We start from the raw sequence: 24131 nt of genomic DNA, 5'->3' as shown, positions 1-24131 counted from the left end.
ATCTGCCCCGCAATGCACGCAGTCGCTTATAATAGAACATAGGCCACTCCCGCAGTCACCATCTATGCACACATTCTCTCACAGCACAACATAATCCACTCCAGAAGTCACCATCTATACACATATTCAGTCACGGTAGGACGTAGTTCATTGCAGAGCCACCGTTCATGCACACATTCACTCACAGAATAACAAAGACCACTCCAGAAGACACCATATACGCACACACTAAATCACAGAAGACCATAGACCGTCCCTGCTGTCACCATTTAGAGTCAAGATCAGTGTCCTGCAGGAATGTTAAAAGAAGGCGTGAATTAAGCCTCTCTAATGCATGTCTGCAGAACGTCTACTAAGTTCTCTGCAATGTTGAAGAATATTATTTTCGTTCCGGTGATCTCCTTTCGCAGTGAATTATCTTGCAGCATGCCTACCGCATATCTATATGACAGCCGACATTACGACTCTGCTTGGACAAACACGTTGGGAAATGAAGTTCGCGCACGGGGATTAGTTGTTCTCTTGCGAGTTGGATAGAAAAATCACATTACAGCTACGTGTACGTAACAGGAATGTTTAAGCGTTAGCTGTGTTGTGGCAGGAAAAAAAATAATGGCTGGAGTTTTAGCATTGCTTAGCGTGTAATTTGCAGGTAGACACCATCGCCACCTGCCTTAACGCGCGCTTGAGGTGTCCACTGACCCCCCCCCCCCCATTCCGGGGTCAATTATGCGCCTTTCCTTTCTTCAAAATTTGGAGGTGGACGCCACTACCTCCTCACAGCGCGATTGAGGTGTCCACTGGCTCAGCGAGCCAGTTGCACTTTGCACTTGCAGAGGATTCACACAGGCACCGCTGAAACCTCGGGAGTATGGCTAAAGGTGCTTTCGCACTACAAACAAGAGAAATCAACTAGGAGCTATTACCACACATATAAACTTGCCTCGCTTAGGCAAGTGGAACCAGGCCTCCCTGTCGAGCCGTCTTCATCTAGGACTAGCTTTATCTGGTAGTGATAAATGCGCCTTTCCTTTCCTTTCGTGATCCTCTCAGAGGCTTCACGCAAACAGTGAAATTTTACAGGGTAGCAGGCTAATAGTCATCGTCATCACTAGCATGACTACGCGCACTGCTGGTCAAAAGCCTCTCCCATTATTAGCCCTGTCCTTTGCCAGCTGCGGCCATATCGTATCCCCGCAAACTTGTTAATCTCATCCGCCCACCTTTCTCCCGCCCCCTGCGGCGCTTACCTTCTCTTGGAATCCACTCCGTTGCCCTTGAGGACCAGCGGTTATCCTGCCTTCGCATTGCATGCCCTGCCCGAGTCCATTTATTCCTCTTGATTTCGACTGGGATGTTATTAACCCTTTCGGCCCTGGATTTTTTATTTCAGCCGTACATTTATTTGCTGCGTGTTTTTACAATGCAAAAGGCCCCATAACCACGCAGTAAAATTTTAAACCTTGTGGTGCGAGTATTAATCGATTTACAGGTATGGTGTCAAAATCGGACATCAGGGCTCAATGGGTTAACCCGCGTTTGTTCCCTCAACCGCTCCGCCCGCTTCCGGTCTCTTAATGTTACACCTGTCATTTTTCTTTCCATAGCTCGCTGCGTTGTCCTTAAGTTAAGCTGAACCCTCTTTGTTAGCCTCCACGTTACTGCCCCATAGATTAATACCGGTAAGATGTATACTTTTCCCTTAAGGCATATGGCGAATGTGCTCTCGGACTATAGGAAGCCGGGCGCTGGGCCTGGGGACACCCATCCTTATTGGGCAGTAGGCTTCGGAGTAACCACCTCTAGGTCACCCGTCACCTCCCGCCCTCCTTATCCACTTTCCCTTCTCTACCCTAAATGTAGAGAAGGAATTTTCCTCTTTGCACTGTACTATCTGCTAAACGAGGCAGGTGGCGCTGCGGACGACGCCGACGACGACGCGAAGCTGAGGAACGAGCAAAGAAGAGCTAACGCTCTAATACACATACTCAGTCCCCATATTAAACGAGGATAAAGTGCAGAAAGGAAAAACGAGGGAAAGAAGGAATAGAAGGAATAGAAGGAATAGAAAAGGAACGAGCAAAAATAAGGATAATTAGCACGCAAATTACGAGCGGCACCTCTCAACGTGTCGCTCACGCACGGCGCTTTCCGGACTGACTGCCTTTTGGCCTAGCAGACGACAGTTTTGCTCATTGTCATTGAGAAATGATCCAGGCTTCTGAGAGCTCATGTTTTTCCCGCATACAAAACACGCGGCATACACAATGCGCATCCTCGGCCGCGTGTCGTCATCACCCCGGGAGTCAGAGGCAGGACCGTCGGCATTGTCAGAAAGGAATGAATAATGGTTTATGCGCTGCAACAGTGAGTGGCATCCAACACAGCAGTGCCGCTTAAAGTCGCAGAAGACAGTCCTCTGTAGGTAGGAGTTCGTAAATTCGTCTGAATACTATACCACGAAGTCAGCGTACGCTCACGTTCAAGCATGGGCGTGCACAGCTCTCCCAATAAGGTGTGCGTATGGTAGCGCTCATTCATGTCTTACAATTTCCGCCCTCCCCCTTTCCCCATGTCTTCTAGGGTTCTAGGGGGATCACTGCCCCCTTGTCTCACTGACCTCGATGCGGAGAGTCTTGCAAGATGCCGAGATTGAAGCCGAGTAAAACTGCAAATACGCGCTGTCACGGTGTCAGCGTCAATATACGTAACGATGAGATTCTCTCCATCGATGATACAATGGTTGCCGCAGTAGAGGCGCATCTGAGAACTTGCGCTTGCGCACTTTGAACAGCTAGGGTATTCGTCTTGCGAAAGTTCCAACCCACCGGTATGTTTCGCGGAAGGAAAACCAAGAATAGTGCATTGTACACGCGCACCATCGATCACAAAGATGCACCTCCCCCTCCTCCCCTGCCGCCTCCCGTGAGAAATAAAAAAAAAATAGCAGAGGTTTAGCTCTGGTTAAGCCGGGCAAGTTGCGTAAGCAGCGCGCAGCCTGGTGGAGCGCGGCTGAAACGGTTGCTATGGCAACGGCGCTCCATCTGTTTGACATCGCTGCTGCTGAAGGTAAACCGCGGCCACCGCCGGGAGCTACGCGATGGCTCGAAACCTGGCGCAGTATTGCTTACGCAATAATAAACGATCACGGCCAGACTCCCTTTCACGCGCGAGCCGTGAGAGATTCAGAACGATGTCGATAAACGCGATATTGCTGAGAACTGTGGTTTGTCCCGTGTGAAGTATCTTGCCCATGGAGACGTATGGTGCAAGGTGACATTGTTTTTGCTTGTAAGTGCGAGCAGGCAACGCTTCCAAGTAGAAATTTTTTCGGGCTCTGCCGGCAGAGGTACGATCACTTGACTGTTGCCGCCCTTTCAAGCCACGCACTAAATCTCAGACACGTCACCACTGATGCCCAAGTGTAGATAGTGTCCGCATACATTCACAAGAGGACTGAGTATCGGAGCAAGTCGACCAGACCGACCAGCGTGCAATGAAAATGAAAGACCTGTGGGAGAGCACGCGTAGTGCAAAGAGGAGGAATACGTCCACCATTTGTGCGCGAAGAAAGACCTGTCAGGATAACGACACATCCAGCGGTATGCGCGACTATCAGTTCAATGAGCCTGATTGATCTGACTGTCATATTCGCGTATTTGATACGCAATAAATGGCACATTATCAGGTTAATTAGGAATTTCGGCGCTGGACAAAAGTCGTCGTCACACTTATATGGACGCTGACATTGCATAGTTAACGCCGTTTCCAGCATTGATATAAGTCGTCGATTGTGAACTCAGACCCCACGGTGTTTGTCGAGCTCTAGATCTCTACCGAAAAAAATTAAGGGCTTCAACAGAAACGCCTTGAAGTCACGTGATTTATGGGAGAGTTCAGTTGTTATATTTTCTCCTCTGTCACTTCACCTCCTCTCGGAGCTGTTTTCGTATGACATGTTCTTGCATGTGTTTTTGTGTCGCACTCCTCCAACAGCACCAATAGCTGATAGGCAGCGACATCTGGCACAATATTTTTCGGCTTTCGCCAACCAGGGCGCTGAACGGCGTCTGTTTTTTTTTTTTTTGCCTTGAAAGAGGACTGCGAGCCTAGTAATCATTAAAACGAGTTCACAACATCAATGTTTAGCATTAATAATTAGTTACAAGCGATTTTGTACCGGCAGTTTCGGTCTCAGTCGGCGCCAGCCCTGAAATGCGCCTTAATATCATGGTCGGCTGGTTAACCTGGTGGACTACCACATTCCTGATAACGTTGGCATCGTGAGCAAGTACTGGTTGTTCCTATGTGCAACAACTAGGTTCGGTGACGCCAAAATATTTGGAGCAAGTGCACTTTGACGTCGCTCGACGCGGTTGAAAATGCCGAACGGCTTCTCGGACGACATTCAAAATTATATTGAACTATATGTTCCACTCAACCGCTGCGACTAGAACTAGCTACAAGATATCTCCTTATGCCCCATGAAACAAATCCTATGGTTTCTTTAGGGTGTTCGAAATTTTGTGTCTGTATCCCTTTAACGTGGGCCCCGCCGCGGTGGCTCAGTGGTTACGGCACTCGGCTGCTGACTCGAAAACGCGGGTTCGATCCCGGCCGCGGCGGTCGAATTTCGATGGAGGCGAAATTCTAGAGGCCCCCGTGTGCTGCGCGATGCCAATGCACGTTAAGAACCCCAGGTGGTCGAAATTTCCGGATCCCTCCACTACGGTGACCCTCATAGCCTGAGTCGCTTTGGGACGTTAAACCCCAATAAACCAAACCAAATGCGGCACTCAACGGGTTTCGAAGAGAAGTGTTTGGGGTAGGAGTGCAGAAGTCCTTTCGTCTTCGAGAGCTAAGGCCATCGCTGCTGCGGTCGCGTTCTTTACAAAGAGAGACTAATATCTACCTGATACCTGTTGTTGTTATTGTTGTGACTGAGAGAAGGATGAAAAGGAAAGTGCACGGGCCTGCCTACTGGCTCCAGCCGAGCCACCACCGCTGCCACGTGCAGATAGAGGAGAGTTAAAAGGTTTGGTTTATGGTTTGGTTTATGGGGTTTAACGTCCCAAAGCGACTGAGGCTATGAGAGACGCCGTAGTGAAGGGCTCCGGAAATTTTGACCACCTGGGGTTCTTTAACGTGCACTGACATCGCACAGTACACGGGCCTCAAGAATTTCTCCTTCAAAGAAATTCCAGCCGCCGCTGCCGGGATCGAACCCGCGTCTTTCGGGTCAGCAGCCGAGCACCATAGCCACTGAGCCACCGCGGCGGCTGAGAGTTAAAAGATCAGAAGAAAGAGACAAAGAAGAGACGCGCGTCGCAACAACCACGTCCGCCGAAGCCAGTACGCTGGCTGAAACAACAGATACCCCGAGATCTCTCCCCGTTGCTTTCCCCTTGCTACCTGTAGCTGCCGGAATCGCACACAGCAAAACATCCACGGTCCGCCCTGCTCATTTGAATAATCACGTGATTACTGGTCCTGTGGAAGCCACCTGCGCGAGCTGTGCTGAGTCGGCAACAGCTGGGACTCACTGCCAACCTTTCTACCTTCTTTAATAATAACAAAAATAAAAATAAAGCGACGGCAGGAATAAAAATATTAACGAATACAAGGGCCTAAAACTTGAGGAGGAGAGATTCTGTCACAAGCCAATGAATAGTCGTTGTGTTAAATGGTAATCGGCAGCCTGGGTGCTATTCCCAACGGCCAGCATAGACACTTGAAGCCAGGTATAGTTTTCCTGTTCTTAATAGCGACATTATTATTAATAGTAAGAGAACTTCAGAATTTTTACTTGCATCTGCAAAGGGATGGACTAGAGATTGGATTGGATTGTAAAACTATATTTGTCCAACAGATGTAGGGACTATAGAGGGAAAAAAAATAAACTCTGGGAATTCTGCATGACTAGACCCCATTCTCCGGAGAACATATACAAAGAAAAACAAATACTTCGTGAAGGAACGTGAACAGCAATAAATCATACTGAAATTATTAAACAGTGTCGCGAAATTTTGTATCGCTCGTTTTTTGCCTTTTGTTCTATCTAGGCGATGACAGCGAGACGCAATATAGAAAACAAAAAAGCCAGCCATACCAGTTTTCTGCGCATTTATCAAAGGGAAGCAAGAAAGCGCAGGTTGTCCACGGTGGATCCCGTGATTACTTCGTTTATTCACTGGCATCATTCATGCATAATTAGCATGTAATCAGATAAGTGATTACTCAGACCCAAGCAGAAGTTTAGTTTGTCGGTGTTAATCAAAATACGTTTTTAAAGACTAGGTTTTAATGAACGTGCACAAAAAGTCGGCTGTAGTTCCAGTAGATCTTTTTCTGTGACATTTCTCGATGCTCTACGGTACGGGTCTCAAGACCTTTAAAACATCCAACAATGTCTTAAGACACATATGGAGCTATATGCATACACGGCATAATGTATATTTAAGTAAAATTACAAATAATGCAATGATAGTGAGAGAGAAATTAGGAGTTATTTGGCTACTAAGATACGGAAGCTGATTTAGGCGAACAAGCAACCAACTTGAAAGGCTGCCCAGAGAGCCTCATTGTTGTGCAGTTATTGAAAAACTGATTGGTATACGTGGGAGCGTAGTGAAAAGTCTGATTTGGTAATAAGGGAGTAATTACTCATTAACATGCACTCAAACGCCTGCAGTCATACGAATTCACACGGTTAGAAAGGAATGTTATAAAGCTGCGCAGCTTTCCTTATAGCCGTATGGTTGACCTAGGGCGGATTCTAATGAGTAATTACTACCCATATTTGTTAAATACCACCCTGGGGGATTCGTCAACTTTGCACTAATACACTGACTTCCGACCCTTCCCAGTCGAAAAAAAAAACAACGTCAGAATCATGCAAAAAATACGACAAAATGTTTTTTTAGTTTTGTCGTATCGACGGAGTTTTCCCTTGTTTTGCAGTATTTTTATGTAGCAGTGTATTTTTTTGTAGCACTTTTATGTAGTCTGTAGTACTTTTCCACAGTAACCACAAAAAAATTCTGTTGTCACTACAAAAATTTGTGTAACTACCACAAGTTTCTGGTGAAAAGCGTAACAGAAATTCAGTTGTGAGGACAGAAACTTTTCTGACGTGCTTTTCGACTGGATTGGGCTCCAGAACTGATGCGTTCCTTAAAAGCCTCTTAAATACAGACAGATATGCGCATTGTAATCCACGCCATATATACAAACGGTGTGTTTGCGTATATGGGTGATGAAGTTGAGTGGGCTTTGCGCGACGATATTTCAGCACTGTGCGTTGAGCTATAGTCGTCACTACATATGTTGGATCGTGAAAGGTACTTCTGTCAGCATTGTATTCCTCAACGACATATGTCATGTGTGGAAGATGCATACCCACTCTTTCTTCGCTGTGTAATTCGACTGTCTTGCAATCGCGTGGCTGCTGTCTCTTGTATTAGAAAAAAAATAAAGAAAGCGAGGATAAGAGCGCGAAGGTTATTCTTCCTCCCCGTTTCTCGTATAGCCCCGTGTAAAACAATTAGTGTCATCCTCTCACCATGACTCGTCGATAGTGGGGAGCCGTCGGATGCTCTTGGGATGGAGCTGTTGCACACCCATGATGCTGGCACCGAAACGCGGTCTGTGGCGAGCGGCGACGTCGTTGCCGGTGCTGTGCTGTGCACTCCACTCACGACACGCGGATGGTTTCGCGAAGCGAGAGACCGCGCGAGTGGCGAGCTGCGCGTTGCCACCTCCTCGCCCCCACCGCGCTTCGTCGGGTCCATAGAGCACGCGCCAGGGGTCGCCACGGTACATCTCACGCAGAGACGCGATGGGGAGAGTGTTCGCCAAGGAGCTACAGAGAGGAGGAGTGGGTTTTCCGCCGACGCATCGCGACATATGTGAGGCGGTCAAGAGCGGTGGTTCCCAGCGTCTCATGGAAAGCAAGAGGAGCATTCTGTTTTGAGCCCATTGCACACGAAAGCACCCGGATACGATACCTTTCACATCCTTCGAACAAGAATGAATGATGGCTTAGATTAGTTTATTAGGTTTAACGTCCCAAAGCGACTCAGGCTATGAGGGACGCCCTAGTGAAGGAAGGGCTCCGGAAATTTCGACCACCTGGATTTTTCTAACGAGCACTGACATCGCACAGTACACGGGGCTCAAGAATTTCGCTTCCATCGAAATTCGGCCGCCCCCGCGGGATCGAACCCGCATCTTTCGGGTCAGTAGCCGAATGCCGTAACCACTGAATGAATGAATGAATGAATGAATGAATGAATGAATGAATGAATGAATGAATGAATGAATGAATGCGCAGTAGCTCAACCGGCTAACGTAACCAGAACGGGGCGCGGTCGAATTAAAAATTTCACACTGCCTTTAGGCTTCTCTTAAGCCACTGGATTAACATAGTTTCTGTTTCGAGTTCATTATTAGGATCTCTCCATATACGAACAACTACAGATGCTCTGTTTGTCTTCCCAAACGCACGGTGGCCCCGGATACGGGCTCTATACCAGAAAGAATTTTTTTTTTTTTTCAGCTACGAAGGTACGAGAAAAATACATTGCTACCACATTCTCCTTGGAAGCTCGATCAACATGGGCTATAACGAAGCTACGGCTATAACGAACCAATCGCCGGGTGCCTTCAACTTCGTCATGATGAGGTTCAACTGTACCGCGGTAAAGATGGCCGTTCATCCTTGGGGGGGGGGGGGGGGAGGGGAGGGGTGAGCCGTCTCCGAAGAACTTTCCGGAATCAAGACGACACCGATGTGGCGCATGTAAACAGGGGAAGGGGGGGGGGATTATTCCATAAGAGCATATGAAAGAGATTTCTCGGATTGCGGAGTAGGATATGTTATGCTGTTAATCGTACAACGTACGCGCATATACTTGAGCGAGATATCCACCCGACGGACGTGCAGGAGTCTTCCGAAAAGTCAAACTCATCGGGAATAGCTCCTGCACGTCTGCGCCGGGCACTAGCGGACTGGGGAGTCTTAACAACGTGACCCCACCCTCCGCCTCCGACCATGGCCCCCAACCCTAAGTCGCGAGCAAGAACAACTCAGCCGCTTACACTAACGCAGTGGAACTGCCGAGGTCTCAAGGACCACAAGAAGCGGACTCATCTCCGCCTCTGTCTTGAGACCTTTGAGTTCCTCGTCGCCGTGGTTGCCCTTCAGGAACCCGGCGCCGGTGCCAAACTAACAAACTACACTACATTTCAACACAACCCGCAGACATGTATACTTGTTCACAAGCGATACACTGCGCAGGAGGTCACACTTCCCACAACACCGTCTTTCCCATACACGATGGTTTCAGTGCTGCCCCTAAAGCGGTCTGACCCACCTGTACACATTCTAAATATTTACTGCCCACCGAAACTTAACAACGTCACGTTCAATGAAATTTTCACTCAAGCTATGCAGGTGGCGGGTAGGGATCCCCTCCTAATCGTCGGCGATTTCAACGCCCCGAGCAGGCTATGGGGGTACCCCCGGGAGGACAGGCGGGGGAGGAAGCTTGCGGAACTTCTTTCCACACTTGGACTCACCCTGCACACTGACCCCGCCAACCCAACACGTGTCGGCAATTCCATTCAACGTGATACTTGCCCGGACCTCACATTTACACGCAACATACGACATGCCGACTGGCTGAATACAGAGGACACTCTAGGTAGTGATCACTGTATAATCAACACAACCATTTACATGCGTCCCCTGAAACGCCCACTAAAACAAGCTCGTATCCCTGACTGGACGACTTTCCGCACCTCTCTACCTATTGTAGACCCCCTCCAGTCGGGATACGACGCCTGGTCCAGGTCGCTCACTTCTACACTCACACAACACGAACAGCAGATACAGCTTACAGAAACACAAACAGACGTGGACAACCACCTTCTCCACCTTTGGGAGGCCCGTCGCAGCCTCACGAAGCGATGGAAGAAACAGAAACATAACAGACGCCTAAAGAACCGCATCCTCGAACTCACACAACAGGCAGCGGAATATGCTACTCAGCTAGCCGACACTAACTGGGTGGACCGGTGCAACGCGGCTGCTCGCCAGATGTCTGGCCGCAACACGTGGCGCCTGTTCCGCGCTCTCATCGATCCAATACAAACACGCACGGAAACCCAACGCCAATTACATAGGGCCTTGCACAACTTTACAGGAACGACAAAACAACTAGCGCACACGCTCAGGGATCGCTACCTGTGCACCACTAAGGACCCCCGGCAGGCGGCGTACTCGTATGCAGGCGAAGAGAACACGGAGCTGGACAAGCCGTTCCAGCTCCACGACCTCCGGGCGGCCTTGAGCAAAATGAAGCGGGGCACTGCACCCGGGCGCGACAAGGTTACGGTCAAGCTCTTGGCCAACCTTCCCGACGCAGCCTACGCCGCGCTCCTCAAATACATCAATAGCATTTGGGACGGAGAGACTCCTCTCCCTCTCGATTGGAAATCGGCTCTCGTGACCTTTATTCCGAAAGCCGGCAAACCTATTGATGTGGAGAACCTTCGCCCCATCTCCCTCACGTCTTGTGTCGGCAAGCTGATGGAGACGATGGTGCGCGACAGACTCTCCGATTTTCTAGAAACACAGCACACTTTCGCGGACACCATGTTCGGTTTTCGCCCTCACAAGTCTGCACAGGATATACTTCTGCAGCTTCACCACGACATCTTAGATCCTGTCGAATGTCCCCACAACGACAAGGTGGTCCTGGCCTTGGATCTTAAAGGCGCATTCGACAACGTCAAATACGAAGTAATCCTGGACCACCTCAGTAACACCAACTGTGGCCACAAAACATTCAACTACATAAAACAATTTCTTACAGACCGTCAAGCCTACATACGCATACAAGATGCGGAACACGGGCCATACACCATCGGCTCGAGGGGAACACCTCAAGGCGCGGTCCTGTCTCCCCTCCTCTTCAATTTGGCAATGCTTCATCTTCCCTCCAAATTGTCCTCTTTGCCCGGGATACATCACGCTCTTTATGCGGATGACATTACAATCTGGGCCACGCAAGGTAACCTGGGCCACATGGAATCCTGCCTGCAAGCAGCGGCGACCCTAGTCGACGACTACGCGGCCTACTGCGGACTCCAGTGCGCCCCGTCGAAATCAGAATTTGTGCACATACGTCCCTCCCCTCGGGACACAACCCCGCTTTGCATCAGTCTCCCCTCGGGACCGATCCGGGAGTCCAAGGAGATCCGCGTCCTTGGTCTCTTCATACACCACCAACGCAGAGTCGACACCACCCTAGCCAAACTTCGCACGGTGGGAGACCAGGTGGGCCGCATGGTCCGCCGGGTCTCCAACAAGCGGGGCGGATTACGAAGCAAGGATGCACTGCGGCTTGCCCATGCTTTCGTAACGAGTAGAATCCTCTACTCAACCCCCTACTTGCACCTGCGCAAACATGATGATGACCAACTGGAGGTCATCCACCGGAAAGTCATCAAGCGGGCTCTCGACCTCCCGGTCACCACGTCCAACCAGCGACTTCTGGCCTTGGGCGTGGTGAACACATTTCGGGAGCTTCGAGAGGCCCACTTAGTCAACCAATACACGCGTCTTGCACAGACCACGTCCGGTCGCCGCCTCTTGGACCGGCTACACATCAAACATGACTACCATATTGAGGAAAGGGAGAGAGTGCCAGCACCCTGGAGACGCGCCCTCCGGGTCCGACCCCTTCCCCGCAACATGTCCAGAGAAGACCATAGCGGTCGTCGCCAGGCGCGCGCGGAAGCGTTGGCGCGATACTATGGTAACCAACAACATGTGTATTACGTGGACGTTGCCGGCCCACACCACGGGGTGTGGTACACGGCCGCAGTTGTACACAACACAAACACAGTCAACGGGCTCACTTTCAAAGCCTACAGCGCAACACACGCGGAGGAGATTGCCATTGCTCTTGCTCTCACTACTCCCAAGTCGAAACACATCATCACCGACTCGCGAGGGGCCTGTCGGAACTACGAGTTGGGCTGGGCTCCCCCGCTTGCCTGGCGCATACTGGAATATAGCTGTCGATCTGAAGATCCAACTCCACGCAACCTGATTTGGGCCCCCGGTCACCAGGGACTCCAGGGAAACGAACAGGCCGATCAGGCCACCCGCGCACTCTCTCCCCGGGCTATCTCCCTGTCCTTGGAAGGGTACTCCCAATCAGACAATCTGGCCATTACATTCAAACAAATCACCGATTACTACAAGGAGGAGCACCGGCGCTACCCGGCCCCTTGTAAGGGTCTGGATCGCGCTGACGAGCGCCTCCTCATCAAAATTCTTACTAACACTGTACTGTGCCCGGCGGTGCTTAAACATTTCAATACATCCTTTGATGGCGCGTGCCAGTTCTGTGGGGAGGTGGCTGACACCTTCCACATGGTTTGGGCGTGTCAGTCAAACCCATCTATCCCCCCCAACCCCAACCCCACCAGAGAGGACTGGGAGGCGGCCCTGCTCGGCTGTCAGGACCTAAAGACCCAAAAGGCCTTGGTTCACCGGACGCGGGCGGCGTTGCTTGCCAATGGGGCCCCGGAATAGGGGCTCCACCTAGTGTTGTTAGGGGAAAGGGCCAATAGGGCCTACCCCAATCACCTCTCTGTAAATATTTATTGCATTATAAATTTTTTTCACCACCACCACCCGACGGACAAACCATCGTCAGAAACGGCGCAACTGTCCGTAAGTGTGTATGGAAAGATTTCTCCAAATTATGCAACAAGGGGCCTTCACCCTACTTACGGACCCTCAGTCTCCCACTAGAACGGGAAATAGCGTCAGTACGGACACATCTCCGGACCTCACCCTCGTTAAGAACGTCGGCAGCGCAAACTGGGTTAACACTCAAGAAAATTTAGGCAGTGATCACTTTATTTTGGAAACGGTAATTACTGCTGGGCCCTATAAACGCCCAGGCCGACGTCACTCACTTGTTGAGTGGGACGCCTTCCGAAAAATCCGGGAACAGAGCGCTAACACCACAGAAATTGATGACATTGAGGAGTGGATAAGGCAGCTCCAATTGGACGCTCGTAAAGCGACCCAGACTGTGGCGGAAGACTCAGGCCTAGAAACAATAGACACCCGCCTCCTCCATATGTGGCAAGCCAAAACCAGTATGGAAAAGCGACTTAAAAGTCAAAAGTGAAATCGTAACCTTCGCAGAAGGATAGCAAGGCACAACAAAGAGATAGAGGAATATGCGCTCAAACTTTCTAGGCAAAACTGGGAATCGCTATGCGACAAAATGGACGGGAATATAAGTCTGGCTCGCACATGGAGTTTACTCAGATACCTCCTAGACCCTGACGGATGTAAAACGGCCCAGAGGCAAAACCTCCAAAAGATCCAGCATAAACATGAGGGTACAGAGCAAGAGCTGCTCGATGAGATTCGATCTAAGTACATAGGGGACACCGAGAAGGTACCTCTGCATGGTTACTGTGGGATACCCAACGATCGCTTGGACGAACCCATTACTGAATCCGAAGTGCGAGCAGAGCTTGCTAGATTAAATACTAATTCAGCGCCCGGACCGGATGGGGTAAGCAACAAATTGCTCAGAAATCTCGACGACAACTCTATAACAGCACTCACTGCCTACATGCAGAAATGTTGGGAGGCGGGTGAGATTCCTAAGCAGTGGAAGTCGGCTAAGGTGGTACTTATTCCTAAACCGGGGAAACCTTTGTCGATCGAGAATCTAAGGCCTATATCCCTAACCTCCTGTGCAGGGAAATTGATGGAGCATGTAGTGCGGACACGTCTCAACAACTACATGGAAGACCACCATCTTTATCCTATCTCCATGGTGGGATTCAGGTCTCATCTCTCAACGCAGGACGTGATGCTGCAACTAAAACATGAAATTCTGGACTCACAAACGCGGGACGCGAAGGTCATTCTGAGTCTTGACCTGGCGAAGGCTTTCGATAACGTCACGCACAAGGCGATCCTGGATAATCTCAGCCTCCTGGGAGTAGGCCCGAAAACCTACAACTATGTTAAAAATTTCCTTTCCGACAGAGTGGCCCAAATTAACTTCGGGGAAAGTAAATCAGACTACATAGAGCTAGGCAGCAAGGGGACCCCGCAGGGATCTGTACTGTCCCCGCTTCTTTTCAACTTGGCCATGATCGGGCTTCCTAGCAAACTAGCAGCGATTGAAGGTCTCAGTCATTGCATGTATGCGGATGACATTACTATGTGGATTGGCAAAGGAACTGACGGTCAAATAGAGGAGACTCTCCAAATGGCCATAGGAGAAGTTGAAAAGTATGTAAATGATAGGGGGCTTAGGTGCTCCCCGCAAAAATCGGAAATGCTTTTTTATCAACCAAAGAGGAAATCACGGTCGGATCCCCGCGGATATCTCTTAAGGCTCAGGGACTCGATATCCCGACGGTGGACAGGATTAGAGTCTTAGGGCTGTACATTCAAAACAACGGTTTCAATGGAGAAGCAATAAAGAAGTTGGAGATATGCGCGCAACAGACTATGCGGCTCATCCGCAGAATCGCAAATAGGCGCTATGGCATGAAAGAAACGAATCTAATCAGATTAGTTCAAGCCTTTGTAATAAGTAAGATTGCTTACGTAGCTCCTTTCCTTAATCTCAAGGCAGCGGAGAAGTCCAAGCTGGAAGGGATCATTCGCAGAAGTGTCAAGCAGGCGCTGGGTTTACCAATTCGGACCCCCACCGCAAAACTTTTAGAACTAGGTCTTCACAACACATTGGATGAAATTGTGGAAGGCGTGACAGTCTCGCAGTACGAAAGGCTGTCGGGAAGCGTTACAGGCAGGCAAATCCTCGCGAAACTAGGAATAAATTACGAGAGTCAGCGAGGTCCGAAAGTGGACATGCTTAAGAGCGTGCGCGATAGGCTGATGATCCCACCACTACCGAAAAACATGCATCCCGTCCACCACAAGGATCGCAGAGAGAAACGGGCTGAAGCCCTCGGCAAATGTTTCAAAAACTATCCGATAGAAGATGTGGCCTACGTGGACGCAGCTAATTGCGGGAGGGGGAGAATGGTGATAGCGGTAGCTAGCGCCGAGACATATCTCCGAGCCGGCGCTTCGATCACGACGGACAGTCCCGAAATTGCAGAAGAAGCCGCCATCGCACTTGCAATAGTGGGCACGGATGCGTCAATGATAGTCAGTGACTCAAAGGTAGCAGTGATGAACTTTGCCAAGGGGAGGGTCTCCCCTCTGACGAACGGAATCCTGCGGACTGCAAGGGACGACCGCAAAATTCGCATAGTCTGGACACCTGCACACGCATCCCTGGCTGGAAATGAAGCAGCTCACGAACTGGCTCGAGGTCTTGCTTTCCGAGCCAGTGGCCATACCGAGGGCTTCGCAGACAGGGATCGTCTTGTAGGTTACAGAGAAATCACACAACATTATAGGCTCAATCGAACAAAGTACCCCGCTGCTGATAAATCATTGACAAAGAGTCAGGCCACCTCTTGGCGCCGTCTCCAAACTTATACGTTTCCGAACCCGGTTATGTGTAGTCGTTATTATCCGGGACAATATTCAAACGAGTGTAAGCAATGTAAGGCCAAAGCGGATCTCAACCATATTCTCTGGAAATGCCCTTTTGCCCCCCTGGAGGGACAAAAAATAAAGTCACTTGAACAATGGGAGGCTCTCCTACTCAGCTCCGATCCGGAGACTCAAACAAAAGTCGTCCAACTGGCCGAAGACGCCGCCAGGAGCCAAGACCTTCTGGCCGTCGTTTAGGCGGGGGGCCTATATGCCCTTCAGACTGTTGGCAATAAACGTTTTACAATCCAATCCAAATGTTAAGTATAATATGTTATGCAATTAATCGTATACAATATACACGCATATACTTGAGCGAGATATCCGCATGACAGACAAACACATGTCAGAAACGGTGCAGCTGTAGCCGTCATTGTATTTGTGTAAACAAAAAAGAAACTCTACATCAAAAACAAACCTGTATGGGGGTACAGCAGGTTTTCTGCGAAACAACTGTTGTACGAGTCCACGTGTGGACGTATACAAAAGGCTTGCTGCGACCTTGGAACAACTGTAAAACGAGCGAAAAATATCGAGCATTGCCATTTCAAACGGAAGTCTATCTGCGCGCGCGCGTTCCGTTGTTGCCATCAAGGAGGGAAACGTTGGGAACGCGCTTTCCAACTCACCATTGCTCCCGTCGCGTCGCGGTGAGAACAGCTGGTGGGAGGATTCCTCCAACTGCTGCTCCTACACTCTCGAGACTGCTGGGTTGCGGCGTGCGCGATGTCAGCTGTTCCGCGCGTTGAAAACAGCTGCTCGAGTGATGTTTTTTTCCTACCGCAGTTCTCGCCTCGTGTTCTCGACGAGCGAACGCCCCCTAAATGCGCTGGTTTTGCAAATGATTGACGCATCGCGTTTAATTAAAGGGATTTAACCCTGATAGGATTCAGAAATGTTTGGCGGTGAGTAAGCCTGCGGCGTGTGATTGACGCCTTACGTATGTGTGCTAACATTACGAGTTTGCATGGCGGAGGAGGGACATACCGGGTGTTTCAAGGAAGCTTATCACTCATTTCTAAAAATATGGTTTTTGAGGCAAAGGGAAGGTTTTTGCGGCATAGTGTAATACCAGTGTTGGCGGACTTCAATAAACAGGCGAATCATGTGAACTGGTCAAGTTATTAGCTAAATTTTAATAGTCAACTTTTTAACTATTACAGACAAGCATCTGACATCAATTAGAGATTTGTAGCCGGCCGTTAGTAATAGCTATATCAATTTTTAAAATTTCGAAAATGCGATTACCCTTGGCGCTGTGGGTCGACAAAATTTGGCTACACGGAGCCAGAATACGAGTACATGTGCTTTCGAAAAACATGCAGGTAAAGCAGCCCCTCCAGTGCACATAAATAGTCGGAATGGCCAAATTCGGTAGAACCACAGCGCCTTTCGGTAACTCCGTCGGAATTCGTCGGGGTCCGGCTTTTTGCCACCGGTACCCTCTTCACCCTCCCTCTCTCACTCTCTCTCTCTCTCTCTCTCACACACACACACGTATAGACACTCTGGATGAGCAAGAAAGTAGGACACCCCATCATGATAGGATCTTTGTAGATCGATATCAGTTTGGTACCGCTAATAATCATCTACTGTTGTCTCCCATACCGTCATGATTTTAAATCGCCGTTGTGCGCTTAATAATTTGTTTTCACGACACGTGCTGACGAAAACCGGAAACAAGGAAAAAGGAAGAACTGTAAACGCAAGAAGCGGAGGCGAGCGCAAGAAATTTGACATTGAGAAGGATGTATAAATTGAGCTCGGTGGTTTCAGAATGTGCGCAACACAGCTCAATGTCTGTCGTGTTGCGAAACGGCTATACAACGCCATTGCATCGCGAACACAATAGGGATCGATCGCGGTACAAAGGACTCGCATCGAAAGAATGCCTGGATCAAACGTCCTTTGAGGAAACGCACTTCAACCGAAGAAACTCGCTGTATGGAATCGGTAAAGCTGTAAACGTTATTGACCATAAAAGCGAGAACCCGTGATCACAGTCCAGGCACAGTATAGGATCGCTGAGCAAAGCTGAACGCAAAGAGGTCTCATAGAGGTTTCAACGGAGTGCGTACATATATACACAGAGTCTCCTGCGCAAGATCGCCTGCATGTGTCGTTTATCTGTATTGGAGAGCGCTGTGGTGGACAAGTGCCAAGTATGAAGGCGGTCTGCACTTACCCACGCACGCTCCAGTAATTCCTCACAGAGAGAACCGCTTCTTCGACTAGAAGGACCAGCGGTGTTCCCAGTGACCGGTCGATTCTGTGCTGGTCGCCCCGCGCATTCGATGAGGACTTTACACGGGGCAAATGACAAGCCATGGGTTTTGCGTGTCTTTGTTGCAACTTCCTTTTGAAGTCTTATCTTATCAGTACCTTTCGCACCGGGCTGATTAAACGTGCGTGGCCTGATAGGCGAAGGCTTGAGTCCTTCAGTGACGTCATATTGGCGCCCTTTGTCGAATGTCATCGCTTACATTGCGTTTACGACTGATTGTGTTGTGTATATGCCATTGTGCGATATGGATATAACCATCGCTAGCAGTAAACCGCCATTATATACCTATAGGTGTGTATACATGTATAAAGGAAAGTGGTGCATGATACAAACACGAATCTTAAAGCATCAGGCGTGAAGAGTAGTACGTTTTGTTTCCTGTGTAGCCCTTTGACTACCCAAGTTTTGTTTCCACCCAAATGAAATACTTCGCCTGAGCAGTACATTCAGGTCTTAAAAGACAATTGGTTAGTTCTCTATTGCAAAATACTGGCGGTTGAATTTGTGTAGAGATGTGCAAAATTTCGTACAGTGTGTCGTAGCTGATGAAAATAGCAACATAAAAATGCCGCCACTTATCAAATAAACGCCAGAAGGATCGTAGAAATAATTTTTATTTCGAAGGTTCACATTAAGCCTCAAAATGCGAAAAAAAGAGATGATTTACCTACAGGTGGCAATATATGTCTGCACAAAAATGGTGAACGACGCGGTATACCTCGCTCACTGTTTCGCAAAATATTATTTACTGCGACGGCAAAGCAAATCAGCTTATTTGCGAGACGAAATGTGCGAGATTCACCTGAAACAAAAGAAATCAATGCTAGGTGCAGCCTACTCTCAGAAAAGCTACGAGTGCACAGTAGTGTACACAACTTAACACAATTGGACACTACCTATGTATACATAGCTTGTGTACATAGCGTGCCAAAGGGATAGGTAGTTTTCCCGTGACGTCACGGGTGCCATCTTTGGGTGCACAGGCTAGATTCCCCTCTGTACGATGGAACGGTAGGCGATAAGTGGATTAGCAAAACGTCCAGGCTTTTTCTCCGCTTTCTGGTCCTGAAGATGGCGGCCGTATGACGCCGGCGAAACTATGCATAAATTGCTAATTGAATCACCTTTCTGGAAATATAATGATACTCATTTTCGTACGGTTCACAACGACTTCCAAAGCACCGGATTCAGCTGCTTGCAGGATTTGAAGCCTAGATTAGTCGTTTTCTTGTGGTTTCAGTAAAAAAAAAATATAAAGTGCCGAAAATTAAGATGCCATCGAAACGCATGCGCCCGCGCGCTGGGTTTCGAGTGCTCTATGGCAGGCCATGGAAGAGTAAGCATCGCTTCTATATCATGAATGAACGAGCAACTTTCACTGCCAGAGGAAGGCCTGTGACCGTAGTTGGGGAATGGGGAAGATGATGAACCGCTTGGGGAAATAATAGTAATTAGTTCCAAGTCCTTGGCGTACAAGTAATATAGCACATCTAAGCGAGGTACTGCCCGGCTCCTTGAGGTCCCCGTCTTCAGCACAAACAGCTCTTGAGCACAGATTAAAGGATTAAAGGCCACCTGGATGCAGACCTAGGCCTCATCAAATTACACCTATGTCTGACATTACGGTGGGGCCAAACAGACAGCTTGTCTTACTCTCCCTCGAGCAGCGTCCATTAGCAAACTTATCCACAGCGCACCGGTATACCGCTCTTCGTCCGACGTGACAAGGCTGCTCTTCAGATAATGTTCCGAGCAGCTCTACACACCATAACCGGCCTGCCACACCCCCCTGGCGGCCCTCGAGACATTCACTCCATTAACACGTCCTAGATATTCTCAGTGAGACAGGACGATGGAGCAACGACCGCCGCTCTCTACAAGGAATTGTGCTCCACCACTGGCAGCGTAGACTGCTTGCTCTATGCCCGTACACCCCTTAGTACGCCCCTATGCCCCTGGCAACACCCGCACATGGCTTACACCTTGATAATCCCATACAACGGCGTCTGGCATTGCACCGAATAGCTTCTACTAAAGGTGATGAAGAAATGGCCATTATGTAGACTCATCTCTAAAGGATAACGTACTATAGCGACATCATGTGCTTGCCCAGAGTACCTGTCTTTCAATGGTTATCGTACTCGTTACTTCTCGTGGGTTACTCCGACCGACAGTGGATCTTCTGGGGCTCCACGTGCCCTGAAACACCTTCAATCGACTCATTCACCCGCCATGCGCGCCGCACCGCACTCTTGATAGGCTCATCACAGATTAATTGTCATGCCGCCACACGAACTAAATTAACCCTATACCGATCTCATATTCATAATTCTGGACAATTAAGCTCACCTTTTTTCAACGAGAAGTTGTTTATGAACGCAACTCTTCTCGCATATCGTAAGATGGCACCTTAACCATCGATATATCCGCACATTTGCCCTCGGGTCCTTATGGTTTTCTTCTATTTGTTGTCGAAAACTCACCCTAGTGATTTTCTGTGGGAATCTTTACTAGGTACGAGTGCAGGACGCACTTTAAAAGCAATATTTTGCTACTCTTCAGAAGGTTAGACCATTGCCAATCAGTATGGTCACAACAGTATCTTATAAAATTCCACTGTTTCCTCACAATTAAAAGTGATGCCCGAGAAAACTAGACTTGTGTCGCGACCAGGCTCCATCGCATTGTAGCCGTATTCGAAGAGCGTGACCGTCATATTCGTGTCGTATGGACTACGGGCAACACTGATGTCTGTACAAGGAATCAGTACGTTCACGAAGCAGCCAGGGAACATCTACTTACCTCCACTCCTCCGCTGGAACCTGCTGACAAGGACATCCCATACGCGTCTCCTGAAGCTCCATGGGATCAGAAGAACATTGCCAGCCGACAGTTTCGATTAAAGAACCTTAGGAACGCAAGCCGTGGCCTGAATAATAGAACGTTGTTGGCCGCTATCGAGAAATTCATGGTTGTATTATAACGACGTTATATCTTCAGTTTAGTAAGCCGGACGAGTGGTTTGTTACATGGTTATCACGCTCTTGAACAGTCTGCCGAAGGCATCGACCCAGCTACACAAAGCTATCTTCGGTGTCATGCTTTAAGCCAGTGATAATCGAAACGCAAGGTAGTCCGGCAGGTTAGACTTCGTCCTCAGTGAGATATGGTTGCGTTAACTGAAAGAGGACTTGTGCAAGTGATGTTTAACCAGCCTCTGATTTCTTAATCCCCCCCCCCCCCAAAAAAAAAAAAAAAAATCCCAACTGCATAAGGGAAAGGTGAAGCCAAAATTCAAGAGGCTTTAATGTCGCATGTATACATATAAGCATTTTGCCCTATGTGAAGTATCTATAGGCACAGGGAGAAAATGCAAATCTGCGAGAACACTCTTGACTAAACACTGACTTTGCGAAGTTCTCCTGTGAGGTTCAGAACGAAGACAATCATTACCACTCGTCATCTTCGCAACACTGGAAACGACACCGCATGTATGTGTGTGTATGTGTGTGGGGGGGGGGGGGGGGGGGGGTAATGGCGCAGTTTGCATTAGGCGGGACAGAAGGACAGCGAATGACTCCTTGTCAATAAATGATCAATTGAAAGTGAGTGTTTGTGTGGCTTGTGTCCTCGTTGTGTGGCCTGTGTCCGTTGTCCTCGTTTGTGAGCGCTCATTGTGGTCTAAAGTAATTTGCAACGCCAACTATATAGCCCAACAGTCCGTGCTTTTGAGAGCGTTTTCACGATTTCTCTGTGGACACATTTAGCCAGTGCGAGTGCTCGCCATGCGTTGCAAGCTGCATCAGGCATACATTTGCCAAAGTGTGCCAGGCGGTACTAAAGAAAAAGTTAAAAGCTGTTATCAAGCGCGCGATGTCAAGTAATCAGAATCTCTTTGAACTGACCCAGCTGACTCCGTGTTCCACGTTTCAAAGGGATGCACGGTCACAGTTCTGGTCGTCGACCTTTTAATCAATGGGGAATTTCCTGCCGTGTTTGATTACCTTCTGATTATATCGGTTCATTGCGTCATAGTAAAGGCGTGGGTTCCTCGGCATGCAGTCATCCCCGACAATGAGGGCTCTCATGCGATAGCCATAAATTCTCACACAGGGCATCCGTGAATGACTGCGTCACCATTCGACGACCCCCTTTCCCGTACTTAACTTTTCTGAACTGCGCTTGCTCGTCAACGTTTCTAGCATCCTAACCTTGCTCACCGACAGACCGTTCTGTGGCGTCTACTCCGGACCAATATTTTTCCGTCCTCCAAACCAAACCAAACCATTCGACGACCCCCTTTTCCGTACTTAACTTTTCTGAACTGCGCTTGCTCGTCAACGTTTCTAGCATCCTAACCTTGCTCACCGACAGACAGTTCTGTGGCGTCTACTCCGGACCAATATTTTTCCGTCCTCCATACTTCGCGCAAACCAGCAGGACAGTTCAGGGTGCGTACCGCCGCAACCGTTCCCTCCTTCTCAGCATAGTCAGGGGTCTGGCAATTAATGCTATACCTTTCGTACCATATTACCCATAAACCCACCCCGACATACAAGGAGGAACGGCTGAACGACAGCGCGGCCAATGGTCAGCAATGGCTGGTGGACAGTGCCGGCACGCTGCAGTGCCACCTTTAAGGTCCCGGAATAGGGGCTCTATGAACCAGGAGAACACACTTACCCCCGTATTCACAAACCACACTTGCCCTTATCTTTAGCGCCCCTTCACTTTTCTGCTCCTTAACGCGTTTCAGAAACAGACCTTACCCTTAACGGTCCCCTTTAGCCCAACTTAAAATTCAGGTAAAGGGAGCCATTTAAGGTGCCAACCCAGGCACCTTAAACTGCTCCTTACCACAATTCAACATGGCGGCGTGCTACGATGACGACTTCAGTGATGCTGAATTCCAATGGCAGATCGAGACCGCTCCGTCGGATCGCATACGGAGCGCGTAGATTTGCCACCTCCCATTTTGCGATTGGAATGCTAGTGCTCCCTCGGGAGCGGGACGCCAGCGCCGCAGCGGCGAGCCGCGGAAACTAGGCGCGCCGCCGGAGCGGACGCCCTGCTAGCTTCGTGTTCGAGTGCGACAGGAGTTGCGCGAGGCGCGATCTCCGCGTTGACAGACACCGTCTCGGCGAAACAAAAAGGAGGTAGTACGAAGGCCGTAATGTAAAACCAAAACCAAAGCGTATGTACAGGATGGTCCACTCTCCGTGAACACGCGAGTATGCGGCCGCGGTCTTCGGAGAGCCAGTGAGTCTGTCCCTACCGTTCACGAAAGAAGTGGCGGACGACGCGCAGGCAAGTTGCTCCTGCTCGATTTTCCAGCCTTGCGACTGCGAGACGCAAGCCGCTGAACCAATCAGCGAGACAGTCGAGCTTTCGGCAACGACGCCGCCCGCGGACACGCCGAGCGACGAACTGCCGAGCGACGAACTGCGCTGCCCCCCGGCAAACGTTTCTCCCTGGCTGCCGTAGTCGTCGCTAAGCCTAACTGTTTTTCATCGATGCCGCAGCTGAGGGCGCTTCGGAATTGGTCAGCGTCCAGAGACCTTGTAAACGTGTCGCAGCCGACAGCTTCCCGGATTGTAACTCGATTGTCGAACATGATTGTCGAACCGACGTCGAGAAGCAAACACTCGCAAAAGAGGCGGGCGACGTGAAATCAACAAGCACATTATTGTGACGGCTACACTACAGGGTGGCCTGCAAAAGAAGAAAAAATGTCAAAATCGGAAATTGTTTGCCTAAAATCTCTGATGCTTACTTGCAAGCGTGCTAGGAGAAATTTTTATTCACTTTTTGTCGTAGGAATAAATTATACGTGTATCTCCAGATGATTCCAACATAAAAACGCGAGTAGCCTCGCTCCCATATCACCAACATTTTCGGATAGGAGCCCCTTTTCGTAAGGCGCCCTTAAAATCGCGTAAGGTTGGTTTTTGAGGCTGACTTCAGCCTTATCTTACGTTTCAACTTAGGCCGTCCTTGCCGAAGGCCCACTTAACGCTTTAAGGAAAGGAACATTTGTGAATACGGGGGTTAGTCGCCACTTACACACAACGAAGTTTATTCATCAAAACGCTTGTGCTCCACTTTCGCAAGCTCCCTGTACGGTACCAACATGTGGCACGCTTGCGTTTCAGTACCGATGAATTCATACAGTCGTCGGCCTATTCACACCTGCTACGGGCCGACCCTTTTGTGCAGCTGCGCTCG

At 49.3% G+C, this 24131-nt stretch overlaps 1 protein-coding gene across 2 annotated transcripts in view; it reads right to left on the bottom strand.

Annotated features, from left to right (window-relative positions):
- Nucleotides 1-17966, bottom strand: part of LOC149331377 (equilibrative nucleoside transporter 2-like) — a 105768-nt gene extending 87802 nt beyond the window's left edge. Inside the window, exon 1 of one of the 2 annotated variants that reach the window (XM_089556498.1) lies at nt 17808-17966. In XM_089556498.1, coding sequence (XP_089412624.1) covers nt 17808-17950 — 143 coding nt within the window. In that variant the 5' untranslated portion in view covers nt 17951-17966. Of the gene's footprint in view, nt 1-7561; nt 7749-17807 lie in introns of those variants that run through there. The other variant, XM_089556497.1, reaches the window with a different exon arrangement.
- Nucleotides 17967-24131: the final 6165 nt, after the last annotated feature.

The sequence above is a fragment of the Amblyomma mixtum genome, chromosome 8 (genome assembly GCF_055824585.1).
Source record: "Amblyomma mixtum isolate Tamu chromosome 8, ASM5582458v1, whole genome shotgun sequence".
Lineage (NCBI taxonomy): Eukaryota > Metazoa > Arthropoda > Arachnida > Ixodida > Ixodidae > Amblyomma > Amblyomma mixtum.
This window is presented reverse-complemented; position numbering and strand designations above follow the sequence as displayed.